The 12,475-nt window shown below is 45.0% G+C and overlaps 1 protein-coding gene across 1 annotated transcript in view; it reads left to right on the forward strand.

Annotated features, from left to right (window-relative positions):
- NPLOC4 (NPL4 homolog, ubiquitin recognition factor) overlaps nucleotides 1-12,475 on the forward strand; it is a 69,176-nt gene that overhangs the window by 46,421 nt on the left and 10,280 nt on the right. The window contains exon 12 of the mRNA XM_007959584.2: nucleotides 2,509-2,669. Coding sequence (XP_007957775.1) covers nucleotides 2,509-2,669 — 161 coding nt within the window. The remainder of the gene's footprint in view (nucleotides 1-2,508; nucleotides 2,670-12,475) is intronic.

Raw genomic sequence — 12,475 nt, forward strand, 5'->3', positions numbered from 1 at the left:
TAACATATGGTCTATCATGGAAAAAGTTCCATGTGCACTGGAGAAGAATGTATATTGTGCTGCTGTTGGGTGAAGTGCTCTACAGATGTCTATAAGGCCAAGTTGGTGGATTGTTTGACGTAGTCTTTTGTAGTTTTCTTTGTACATGTCTTTTGTGTCCCTATTGAGATTTATTCTCAAGTATTTTATATTTTTTTTGTATCTATTGTAAACGGTATTGATTTCCTTATTTCCTTTTCAGTAGTCTCTTTGCTGGTGTGGAGGAATCCAACTGATTTTTGGATGTTGATCTTGTATCCTACTACAATGCTAAATCCCTCAATTAGTTCCAGTAGATTTTTGACTGAGTCTCTTGGGTTTTCTAGGTATAGGATCATATCATCAACAAATAGGGATAGTTGACTCTTCCTTACCAATTTGGATGCCTTTGATTTCCCTTTCTTGCCTTATCGTCCTGGCTAGGACTTCCAGTACAGTGTTGAATAGAAGTGGTAAGAGAGGGCATCCTTATCTGGTTCCTGTTTGCAAGGGGAATCGTTTCAGTCTTTCTCCATTGAAAATACTGTTGGCTGTTGGTTTTGCATAAATACCCTTTATTATGTTGAGGAATGTCCCTTCTATTCCTATTTTCCTGAGAGTTTTGATGAGGAATGGGTGTTGGATTTTATCAAATGCCTTTTCTCCATCAACTGATAATGATCATATGGTATTTTTCCTTTGTTTAATTTATGTGATGGATGATGTTGATTGTTTTTCTGATGTTGAACCATCCTTGCGTACCTGATATGAACCCCACTTGGTCATAACAAATTATTTTTTTGATATATTGTTAGAGTCTATTGGCTAAGATTTTGTTGAAGATTTTTGCATCTATAGATTCATGAGGCATATTGGTCTGTAGTTTTCCTTTTGAGTGCCATCTTTGGTGGGTTTTGGTGCTTGGTTCATAAAATAAATTAGGGAGGATTCCATCCTTTTCTGTGTTCTGAAATAGTTTGAATAGGATTGGTGTCAGTTCTCTGAACATTTGGTAGAATACTCCAGGAAAACCATCTGGGCCAAAGATTCTTTTTTTATTATTGATATATATGTATGTATATATATATAAATTATTTATTTACTTACTTATTTTAATGACCTGTTCAATTTTTTCTTTTGCTATGGGTCTGTTGAAATTTTCCACCTCAATCTGTGTTAGTTTAAGTAGTATGTTTCCAGAAATCTGTCCGTTTCTTCTAGATTTTCAGATACCCTGATACCTTTCATTTCCGTTGGTTCTGTTGTGAAACCACCCGATTCATTTCTTACTCATGTTATTTGTATTCTTTCCATTCAATTTGACAATGGTTTGTCAGTTTCATTAATATTTTCCAAAAACCAACTTCTAGTCTAGTTGATTTTTTTTCTATTGCCTTTCTATTTTGTGTTTCATTTATATCTGCTCGAATCTTTATTATTTCTTTACTTCTGGTGACTGTAGGCTGTTTTTGCTACTCAGATTTCTCTAATTTTTGGAGCTGTTGGGTTAAGGTGTTAGTATTGGCTCTTTGTTTTTTTTTTTTTTTAATTAGGATTTGGGTGAAGATTTACAGAGTAAATTCACTTTTCATACAGCAGTTCTCATATACTTTGTCTCATGTCATTGACCAAAATTTACAATGCAACAGCTCCCCTCCCACTTCCTCCCCATAGTTACCTCCTCCCAGTGTCCATCCCTCCATACTCTTCTGCACCCTGAGCTATCTCCCTGTGCATAAGCAGCCCTTCCTTCTCCCATGATTGTTCTCTCCAGGGCATGTGTCTACTTGAGGTAAATGTTTAACTCACATTTGGCTCTTTGTTTTGATGTGTGCGTTTATTGCTATTAATTGGCCTTTGATCACTGATTTTGCTGTGTTCCAAAGATTTTGTATGTTTTTTCATTCTCATTTCGTTCAAGGAATTTTTTATTTTCGTTTTTTGTTTTATCTATTCCCCATTCATTTTCAAGGAGGGTTTTATTCAGTTTCCATGTGTTTGCTCTTTTTCCATTGATCTTCCTATTGTTGATTTCTAATTTTATAGCATTGTGATCTGAGAAGATGCTTTGCAGTATTTCAGTGTTTTTAAAGCTTGCTTTGCGGCGTAACATATGTTCGATCCCGGAGAATGTTCCATGTGCGGAGAATGTTCCATGTGCACTGGAAAAAAATGTATATTGTGCTGTTTTTGTGAAGTGCTCTGTGGATGTCTATGAGTTTGGAGAATGCTTTCAACAACCCTCTGTGTCCTTGGTTCTGACAGACGTAGAGCACAGAGGCTGTCACTGTGGGGGGCTGTTGGTGAGGCGGTGAAGTCTGAGGGTACCTGCCCGAGGCCATTATACTCAGGACACTTGAGATAGGCGTTAGATGGTTCTGAATTTTTACCCAAGAGTTTATTTTTCTTTTGGTGAGAAGTAAAAAGTAACAGATAAGTGGTTTGAAGTCCCTGTGGTAGATATTTTGTGACAACCCCTCTCTCTTGCAGGTGGTCCCGACAATCAGGTCCACTTTGAAGGCTATCAGGTGTCCAATCAGTGCATGGCCCTGGTCCGGGACGAGTGTCTGCTGCCGTGTAAAGATGCCCCCGAGCTCGGCTACGCTAAGGAGTCCAGCAGCGAGCAGTATGTGCCCGATGTTTTCTACAAGGTAAGCAACATGGCAGTGTGACTAGTGGTTGAGAAGAAGGGGAATACTGTGAACTTCTGCCTAGCCTGGTGTTTCCTAAACGTTGATAACCTGTGGTGGTTGGGAGCTGGGCTTGTGAGCAAATGCCTGAGCAGTTCCAGAGTGTTTCCAGAGTTCTTTATCAGCAACTCAGAAGACTGTGATGTCAGGCGTTAGAACCAGAGTAGAAACACACACGCTGGGCTTGGGATGTCTGATGCATAGTCAGACCATCGCGGCATGTATTTCCAATTTGTTAAAATGAGAACTGCTATATGCCTGGGACTCACCAGCTGTAAAGAATGGAGCTGTCTCATCAGTATTAGGCTTGCCTGAGGAGAACCAGGTTTAAGCCAACTTCTTAGAGAAATAACTGTCTGTTTCTTACTCTTTATTTCTTGTGAAAGCTATAAAAACTGCATGTGCAGGAAAATGTTGTTGGCTTTGAACACGTAGGTGTTAGATGCCTCCTGTAAGACCAGAGACGCGAGTCACCCTTATAAGATTCACTGGCTTTTAGGCTGTTAGGCCATGTCCAAGGTCACAAAGTCAGACTTGGAAGATTCAGGTCCTGAGTTTCTTCAGTGGTGTTTTGATTCATTTGATTCATAAGCACACTTTTAGCCAGTGTTTTATTGTTGTTCCTTCTAGCAAGGCTTACTTTTTAAGGGCTTTATTTGGCTGTTCTTCATGTTACCAAATTTGCCTACTTAAGTGCTTTCTAATGTAGGCTGTGGTTTTTATTCATAGTGTTGTGCAGCCATCACTACAGGCTAATTGGAGGACTTTTTTGTCCCCACCATGAGAAACCCTGTACCCCTTAGCCGTCACCCATAATCTCCCTTCCCTCCCAGCCCATGGCATCTGCCAGTCCCCATTCTTCCTGTGTTGGTGAGTCTCTCATGGACGTTTCTCTCCGTGGCAGTGTGCAGCTTATGGCCTACTGTGTCCATCTTCTCTCAGCATCACGTTCTCTGGATTCAGGCATCACAGTGCCCATCAGAACGTCTCTCCTTCAGGACAAAATGATAGCCTGTTGTCTGGGTAGACCGTTTTGTCACCCATTCTCAGCTAATGGACAGTTGAATCCTTTCCACTGTTCAGCTGTTGAGAAGAACCAAGACTTAATTTTTTTTTACATTACCTATAAGATCAACCTCTGTGGTTTGCGTTGGTGGAGGCATGACACATGTGCTCCATCGTCGGTGGTCTCTGTGTCAGACAAAGTGTGATTTGGTGCCAGTAGTATCACAGGCAACACACATGTGAGTGGAACATTCAGAGCTATCAAACTGCCTTGCTCTGTCCACGTGGGCGTGTTTCGGGCTGTAGCGGACAGTGCTGCTGGTATGTGAGCGTGAGTTCTCTGTAAACCTGCTAGGTCGTCTCCAGTCTCAGAGGGATGAGGTCTCAGGGGCCACCACTATGTCTCACCCCTGAACTACGTATTGACCACCCAGTCTGGACAGGCCCTGCAGTCAGAGTGGATTCCCTCTGTTCACTTTGATGTCAGGAGCAGAGAAGACGTGTTTCAGTGCTGTACAGGCAGTGGAATGGAAACCAGAGGCTGTCCCCTGTTGGAGTTTTCCTAGGTAACCCAGGGAAGTCGTGTTTTAGGTGGTAACCTGTGTGTTACAGACCATGATGGACACTCTTGAAATACTCTCCTTAACAACTACAGGCCCTGATTAAGTTACTGGTCATCATCTTTAAAGTTGTGCCTGTTTCTAAGTTTGGAACTTGGTCAAAAAGTTATCGTGAATATTTGACCAACAGGAAGGTATATCACCTGTGTTTCATAAGGAGCCCTGGGACCTCCCTGCAGCCAGCTTCCCAGAGGGCTCGAAACCTGGTCGCAGGGGACATCAGGCTCTGTGGGCAAAACATACTACACGAAAACAGTGTTCCGTACCCTACTTTGGCAAGTAGTGAATGGGATCTTCAAAGCTTACAAGTGGCCATCTAGATGCAACAGTGGGTCTCTCCTCATCCAGAGCAAAGAAGAATGAAGAAAACCAAAGCCACAGGGAAACAGTTAGTCCAAACGACTGGTACACCACGCAGTCCTCAACCTATAAGACTATGAGATCAGAAGAAATAGATGTTGCCCAGGTACCATTGTTAACCACTCAGAGGGAGGTCAGTGCAGGATACCCTGGAGAGAGTGGAAGAACAATGTGGAACAAAACTCAAAGTCATTAAAAATCCAAAAAAGAAGGACCAAGTTTGCTGGTCTGATAGAACCCAAGACTGTGGCCCCTAGCCACCCTTCAGGTCTGGAATTGAACCCTCTCCTGTGGCTTTCAGCCAAACAAAAGACAAGCATATGAGCTGAATACTTACATTAGGTAGATACACTCCTTGGGGAGATCAATCATGAGTGAGTAGAAGGATTGTGTATGCACAGGGAGACAGCTCAGGGGGCAGGAGTGCATGGGAGGGAAGGACACAGGGAAGAGGTAACTATGCAGAGGAAGTGGGAGGGGTGCTGTTACATTGAGGGAAATTGTAATCAATGTCATGAGACAAAGTGTATGGGAGCTGCTGTATGGAAAATTAATTTGTTCTGTAAACTTTCACCCAAATCACAATAAAAATTTAAAAAAAAAATCCACTGGGTCCTCATTAAGTGTCCCTGCGCCAGGGACATATAGATGGTTGGATGAGACTGGGTTTAGAATGGGCCCCGCACTGGTGTGTGGTCAGGTTTCCTGGGGACTTAGCAGGTCTCTTGGAGACACCCAGGAGCTGAGGACTCTGGGGCCTTTCCTCTGATGGATGACTCCTGAGGCTGGAGGTGGTCTGATGTGCTCACGGAAGTCACGTTTTCACTGATCAGGAACAGCGGGGCTGCTGTCTGCAGCCTGGATTGTTGTTGGGATCTGTGTTCGTGGGAGTAGAGAGAAGAGCTGCTCGTGGGAAAGGTGGGAGGAGGGTGGAGGTCTGCTTGTCCCCTTTCTGGACAACAGTGACCCTGCCTGGTCTGTGGTCTTCACCTCCAAATCCTAGAGTAAGACTTCACCCTGCTTCTGTAATGGTCTGGGGTCAACAGAGCCCATGACAGAAGATGGGCCAACAAGCCTGCGTATCTCCTTGCAAGCTTTGTGAGACAGAAGGGTGGAGGCTCTGTGTCAGAGCACAGACCTGGCCTTCAGACAGAATCCTGTGTTTCTGGCAAGTCCAGAGACATCAGGCACTTTGAAGAGTCATTGGTGTTAGAGCTGTGACTGACACCACGCTAGGAACCATCTGCAGTGGTTGTTCAAGAAAGTGTTGGTAGCCTATTCTGCTTCCTGTAATGTGAGGTTTGTCATGCAACTCAGGACATGAGATGATCCCCTATCTTGAGCACTAAGCATGGAGACCGGATTTCCATTAGCCCTTTCCATAGAAGCTTGCAGTCTGCGGGCCAATAACGGGGCCCTGCATCCTCGGGGCAAAGCTCAGTGTGGTTTCCCAGGCTCTTTGGTGCTTGTGGCAGTGACTTGAGCAATCATTTGGGCCCCTGGCTCAACCTGGAGTATGCTTCAGAAACCCTTCCGTACATACTGGGCATCGGTATTTCAGGTCACATGAACCAAGGTGCCGCTATTCAAGCATCGAGTAGGTACAGTGGAACACCTGGAAGATAGGAAGGACCGCATTATACCCAGCGCCTGTGGCTCTGCCACCAGGTTTAAGAACTTGACTGCGACTCCAACAAATCTGAAAACCTACAAGAAATAGACAGATTTCTGGAAACATATTGTATACTATCTTGAAGGTGTCAGGGATTTCATTTTACCTGGATCCACAGTCAACACCCATGGACGCAACAGTCAAGAAATCAAACATTGCATTGCACTGGGCAGATCTGCTGCAAAAGACCTCTTGAAAGTGTTAAGAAGCAAAGATGTCATTTTGAAGACTAAGGCGAATGGTATTTTCAGTCACTCATACGCATTTGAAAACTGGACAATGAATAAGGAAGTCCAAAGAAGAGTTGATGTTGTAGTGTTGGAGAAAAATACTAAAAATACCATGGACTCCCAGAAGTATGAACCATCGTGTTCTGGGAGAAGTGCAGCTAAATGCTCATTGAAAGTGAGTGGTCAGACTTCATTGCACCAACTTTGCTAATGTTGTCAGAAGGGACCATTCCCTGGAGAAGGATATCATGCTTAGTAAAGGTGAGGGTCAGCGAAAAAGGGGAAGGCCCTCAACGAGACGGATGACACAGTGGCTGCAGCGATGGGCACCAGGGTCACAGTAATGAGGCTCGTGCACGAGCGGGCAGTGCTTCACTCTGTTGTCCACGGCACTGCTGTGAGCTAGGGCCGACTCCACGGCACCTCACAACAACTGTCTGCTTAAGCTAACGCAGGCTGAAGTGGAAGATTTGAACAGACCTATAACAAAAGAAGAAATTGAACAAAACATTAAAAAAAAAAAAAAAAACACGACCAACAACAAAAAAAGCCCTGGCCCAGATGGCTTCACTGGTGAATTTTACCTGACATTCAGTGAAGTTGTTGTTGTTGTTGTTGTTGTTATGTGCTGTCGAGTCGTACCCAACTCATAGTGACCCCTCCTTGGGTTTCTGAGGCAGTATCACTACGGAAGTAGATTGCCCCATCTTCCTTTCGAGGAGTGGCTGGTGGGTTTGAACCACCAGCCTTCTGGTTAGTAGTCAAGTGCCTTAGGCACTACGCTACCAGAGCTCCCATTCAGTGAAGAACTGACATCAATGCTACTGAAATTATTACAGAATATAGAAAAGGGGAAAATACTCTCAATTTCATTTTATGAAGTGAGCATAATGCTGATACCAAAGCTAGGCAAAGATACCATTAAAAAAGAAAATTCAGAGACCAATACCTCTCATCAACAAAGACTCAGCAAAAATCCTAGCCAATAGAATCCAATGATCTATCAAAAAAATAATATATCATGTCCCAAATGTGAGTGACCAGTATGGCGGCATGGAGGAAGAGAAAGACAGAGAGAGGTACATGGGAGGACAAAGATGAACCCTTTTGCACATACAGTACTGTGTTGTCAGTGAAGGCAAACATGGGTATATGGGTGGATAGATGTGGGTGGACAGGCTGAACTATTAGAGATACGTCTATGAAGTGGGGAGTGTATCCAAGAATGTGTACAGGGTTGGCAGATAATGGTCCTATAAGTTTATGTGAATGATCAGAATTCCCAGATATATAGTAGAGCTGACAAGGGGCAAAGTGTAGTGGTCACTGCTTGGTCACAGCCAAGGGACCAAGTAGTTGAACCTGTGGGCTTGGGACCATAGTCGCAGGGGACATCAATCTCAATTGGCATAACATACTATATAAAACATTGTTCCACCTCCTACTTTGGCGAGTAGCAACTGGGATCTTAAAAGCTAGCAAGCTGCAATCTAGATGCAACGATGGGTCTCTCCTCGTCCAGAGCAAAGAAGAATGAAGAAAACCAAAAAAAGGGAGGGAGGGACCAGGTTTCCTGGTCCAATAGAGCCTGGTGGAACCACTGTGACTATGACCCCTAGCTGCCCTTCAGGTCTGGAATTGAACCCACACCTTTGGTTTCCAGCCAAAGAAAAGACAGGCATGTGAGTTGAACGTTTACCTGATGTAGATACGCTCCTTGAAGAGAGCAATCATGGGAGAAAGAAGGGCTGCTTATCCACAGGGAGACAGCTCCGGGGGCAGGAGTGCATGGAAGGATGGACACAGGGAAGAGGTAACTGTGGGGAGGAAGTGGAAGGGAGCTATTGCATTGTGGTAAACTGTGGTCAATGTCCTGAGACAAAGTGTATGTGAACTGCTGTCTGCAAAGCGAATTTGGTCTGTAAATCTTCACCCAAATCACAATTTAAAAAAAAAAGAGAGAAAAATAAAATATACATCCTGACAAAGTGGTACCATACCAGGTACGCAAGTGTGGTTCCACCTGAGAGGAATCCTCGGCATACTGTCACCTGGACGAAAGTACTGTGTGCCCTGCCACCTGGATGAAAGTACTTGACGGTGGCCTGTGAGACCCCCCCCCCCTCCACTCCCACTGCTTTTCTCCCCTCAGAGCTCACCTCCATCTTGAACTTTGTCTTCCTGTTGTCCTGCTCTCCTTCATCGTTGTGCCTCAATGTTTATTTTCCTAAGCAGCATACTGTTAGTTTTGCATGTTGTTGGACTTGATATATCTGGAAGCATTTCTAGTCCTTAGAGACGTCTGTCCTTCCCTGTTGCCTTGTCTGTCTTAGCTGTGGTGTGTTCCTCACCCCACCACTAGATGTCATTCATTTCTCTCTTTCCTGGGTGGGAATTGGGAGTCATTCCTTTTTTTTATCTTAGGACCAGGATTGCCACAGATGTCACTGCTCACATGTGTAAGAGTTTCTGTGGGAAGTACAATGCTTTCCTTGAGGGGTAGAGGCATTGCAGGGTGACACCACCTTGTTTTCGAAGGTACTGTACCAGATTACGCTCTGTCTGCTGTGTCTAGTATTGGGTTGTTCCACGCCACACTTCACATTCAGGCTTATGGAAGATCGTGTGTCATTGTGTCTGGGCGGTTCCATGCCGCTTCACATTCAGGCTTACGGGATCATGTGTCACTGAGTTATTTCTGCAGTTACCTGAGTACGAGTGAGGTTGGCATCTTTTTTGTCCACAGATTGGCTTTTCTTGTTTCCTGTTCTGTGAAGTGCCTGCTCAGGCCTGTTTCCTGTTTTTCTTTGGGCTTGTTTCGTCTTTTTCTTACTGGTTTATAGGAGTTCTGTATGTGCCCAGCCTGCTAATCCTTTATTAGTGTTACAGGTGGCTGGTAACGTCTCAGTGTCTTTTGATGTGGAAGTGGTAAATTTCTACGCAGGTGGATTGACGACTTGTCCTTTATGGCTGGGCTTTTTGAATCATCGTCTTGTTTTATTGTCTTCTAAACGTTTTATAATTTTGCCTTTTGCACTGAGGTTCTTAGTGCACATGCAATTGTTGTATTTTTTAACACTTATGGTATGAGGTAGAGGTCCGCTTCCTTTTCCGATTTTTTAACAATATGAGTAATCAGTTGTCCAATTACATTTCTTGGGGAAGAACTCTACTTTCCCAGTTAGTCTGTGATGCAGCACCTTTGTCCACTGTTCTGTAAATCATTTGTGTGCTCCTGGACTCCTGTCTGTCCTGCTGGCCAGTTTTTCTGGACTGATACCAGGGCGTGCCATCCTAACTGCTGTAGCTTCTAGCTTGTCCGCTGCTCACCAGGGGCTCGAACTGGCCCCGGCCTTCCTGCTTCAATGTGGGCTTTAGAGTCAGCTGGTCAAGTTGCAGTCAGACACACACAGCTCTGCCCTGCTGGGCTCTGTGTAGGATCGGGGTTGATGTCTTTTCAGAGTCTAGGCTCCCTCCGAGTGTGGTGAGCTACTCTGCAGTGTTGTGCTGGTCTTTGCTGTCTAGAAAGCTTTGTGGTTTTTGCCATGAAGGTCTTGCCCATTATTTCTTAAACTGTCCCTCGATCCTCTATAATTTTTGTGTGTTATGAATATATTGGTTTCAAATTATGTTTTCAAGCTCTTTATTGCTGTTTGAGATAGCAGGCAAATTTCTTTCTTTTTTTTTTTATTGTGATTTGGGTGAAAATTTATAGAACAAATTCACTTTCCATACAGCAGTTCACATACACTTTGTCTCATGACATTGACCACAATTTGACAGACAAATTTCTGTATCCAGCAGCTGGGCTATTGGATGTCAGTTCTCAGCGTCTGTATGTATATTCTTCTGTGATTTCTACTTAGATAAGCACAGTATCCCTGAGTGACAGTCTTTGGTCGTTTTTGCCAATCACTGTCCTTTCCATTCTTTGGCTTGGCTGGGTGGGCTAGCTTGTTGTTGTTCTGTGCCGTGGAGTCGGATCCAACTCATAGCGACCCCTCCTTGGGTTTCCGAGGCAGTATAACTATGGAAGTAGATTGCCCAACCTTCCTTCCCAGGAGTGGCTGGTGGGTTTGTACTGCCGGCCTTTTGGTTAGCAGTCAAGTGCCTTAGCCACTATGCTACCAGAGCTCCTAGTGGGCTAGCTAGGACCTCCCAAATGATGTTGAGTAACATGGCAGTTACTAGAACCTTTATCTTACTTCTAATCATAAAGGAAGTGCTTCCAGGATTATACCATTACTGTCTTGTTTTTTTTGATACCATTTATCAGGTTAGGAATTTACTTTTTTAAAGTTTCCTGGGAGCTCTGGTAGCATAGTGGCTAAGGCACTTGACTGCTAACCAGAAGGCTGGCGGTTCAAACCCAACAGCCACTCCTCGGAAGGAAGGTTGGGCAATCCTACTTCCATAGTGATACTGCCTCGGAAACCCAAGGAGGGGTCGCTATGAGTCAGGGCTGACTCGACAGCACATAACAACAACAACAACAAAGTTTCCTGAACTTAGGAGTTGAGCTTCCTTTTGCCTGAAGTATGTGCTGCCTCCCTGATCATTCTCTTGTCTTCAGAGAAGGCTCCCTTGCCCTTTGGTGGTGAGGGCAGACTAGAGACAGTCCCAGAGCTGCTGGTAGCCCTGTAGGGTCTGAGGCCCTCAGGAAAATACCAGCTGAAGCAAAGAGAACAATAAAGGAGACATTCAAGCATCTCTTTGGTCCACCCGTGGGCTTGAGGTCGGACTTTCAAATACACCTTGTAAACAGAATGCTTAATGCCTTTGAATGGTGATGTTGGTGAAGAACACTGACTGTCCCTTGCACTGCAGAATGAGGTGAAGAACACTGACTGTCCCTTGCACTGCAGAATGAGGTAAAGAACACTGACTGTCCCTTGCACTGCAGAATGAGGTAAAGAACACTGACTGTCCCTTGCACTGCAGAGTGAGCAGGTCTGTTATGGAAGAAGTACAGCCAGAATGTTCCTGAGAAGCAAGAGTGAGAAGATTGTGTCTCTTGTACTTTGCACGTGTTACCAAGAGGAACCAGTCCCTGGGGACAGATATTATGTTTGATAAAGGAGAGGGTCAATGAAAAACGAAATCCCAGTGAGATGGACTGACATGGTGGCTGCATCTCTGAGCTCAGCCATAGCAAGGCCTGGGAGGCTGGCATGGGAGCAGGCAGTGTCTTCTCTTCTGTACATAGGGTCGCTTTGAGTCAGAGCCGACTTGACGGCTCCCAAGGACAAACGTGATGCCGGCCACTGTTAATCTGGGTGTGTCTGCTGCTGTCTGTAATAAGCATTGGAAGCACCTGGAAACCCAGTACCAGGGAATGTTCAGTCATGTGCACCTGTGTCATGGAGCTGTGTGTCCCAGCAGTCGCGTGCTGGAGAAGTGCGGAGAGGTGTGGCAGAGCGCATGGTATGAGGCTGGCATGTGCCTGTGCACATGACACTACTCCGATTCTTTTCTTTAAGATGCACATGTAACTATTGTCTTGGGGTGCAGTGGTGAAAGCATTTGGCTACTTATCAAAAGGTTCATGGTTTGAACCCACCAGATGTTCCCAGCTGTCCCTGAGAGAAAGATGAGGCAGTCTGCTTCTGTGAAGATTGACAGCCGTGGAGACCCTGTGGGCAATTCCACTCTTTCCTCTTTGGGCACTGTGAGTCAGAATCGACTCCACGGCAGTGGGTGTGGTTTGGGCTTTGCTTCTGTGAAGAGTGACAGCCTTGGAGATCCTGTGGGCAGTTCCACTCTGTCCTCTAGGGGCGCTGTGGGTCAGAATCCACTCCAGGCAGTGGGTGTGGTTTGGGCTTTGCTTCTGTGAAGACTGACAGCCTTGGAGACCCTGTGGGCAGTTCCACTCTGTCCTCT

Source organism: Orycteropus afer, unplaced genomic scaffold (assembly GCF_000298275.1).
Source record: "Orycteropus afer afer isolate SDZICR_OR568_19922 unplaced genomic scaffold, OryAfe1.0 scaffold00018, whole genome shotgun sequence".
Taxonomy (NCBI): domain Eukaryota; kingdom Metazoa; phylum Chordata; class Mammalia; order Tubulidentata; family Orycteropodidae; genus Orycteropus; species Orycteropus afer.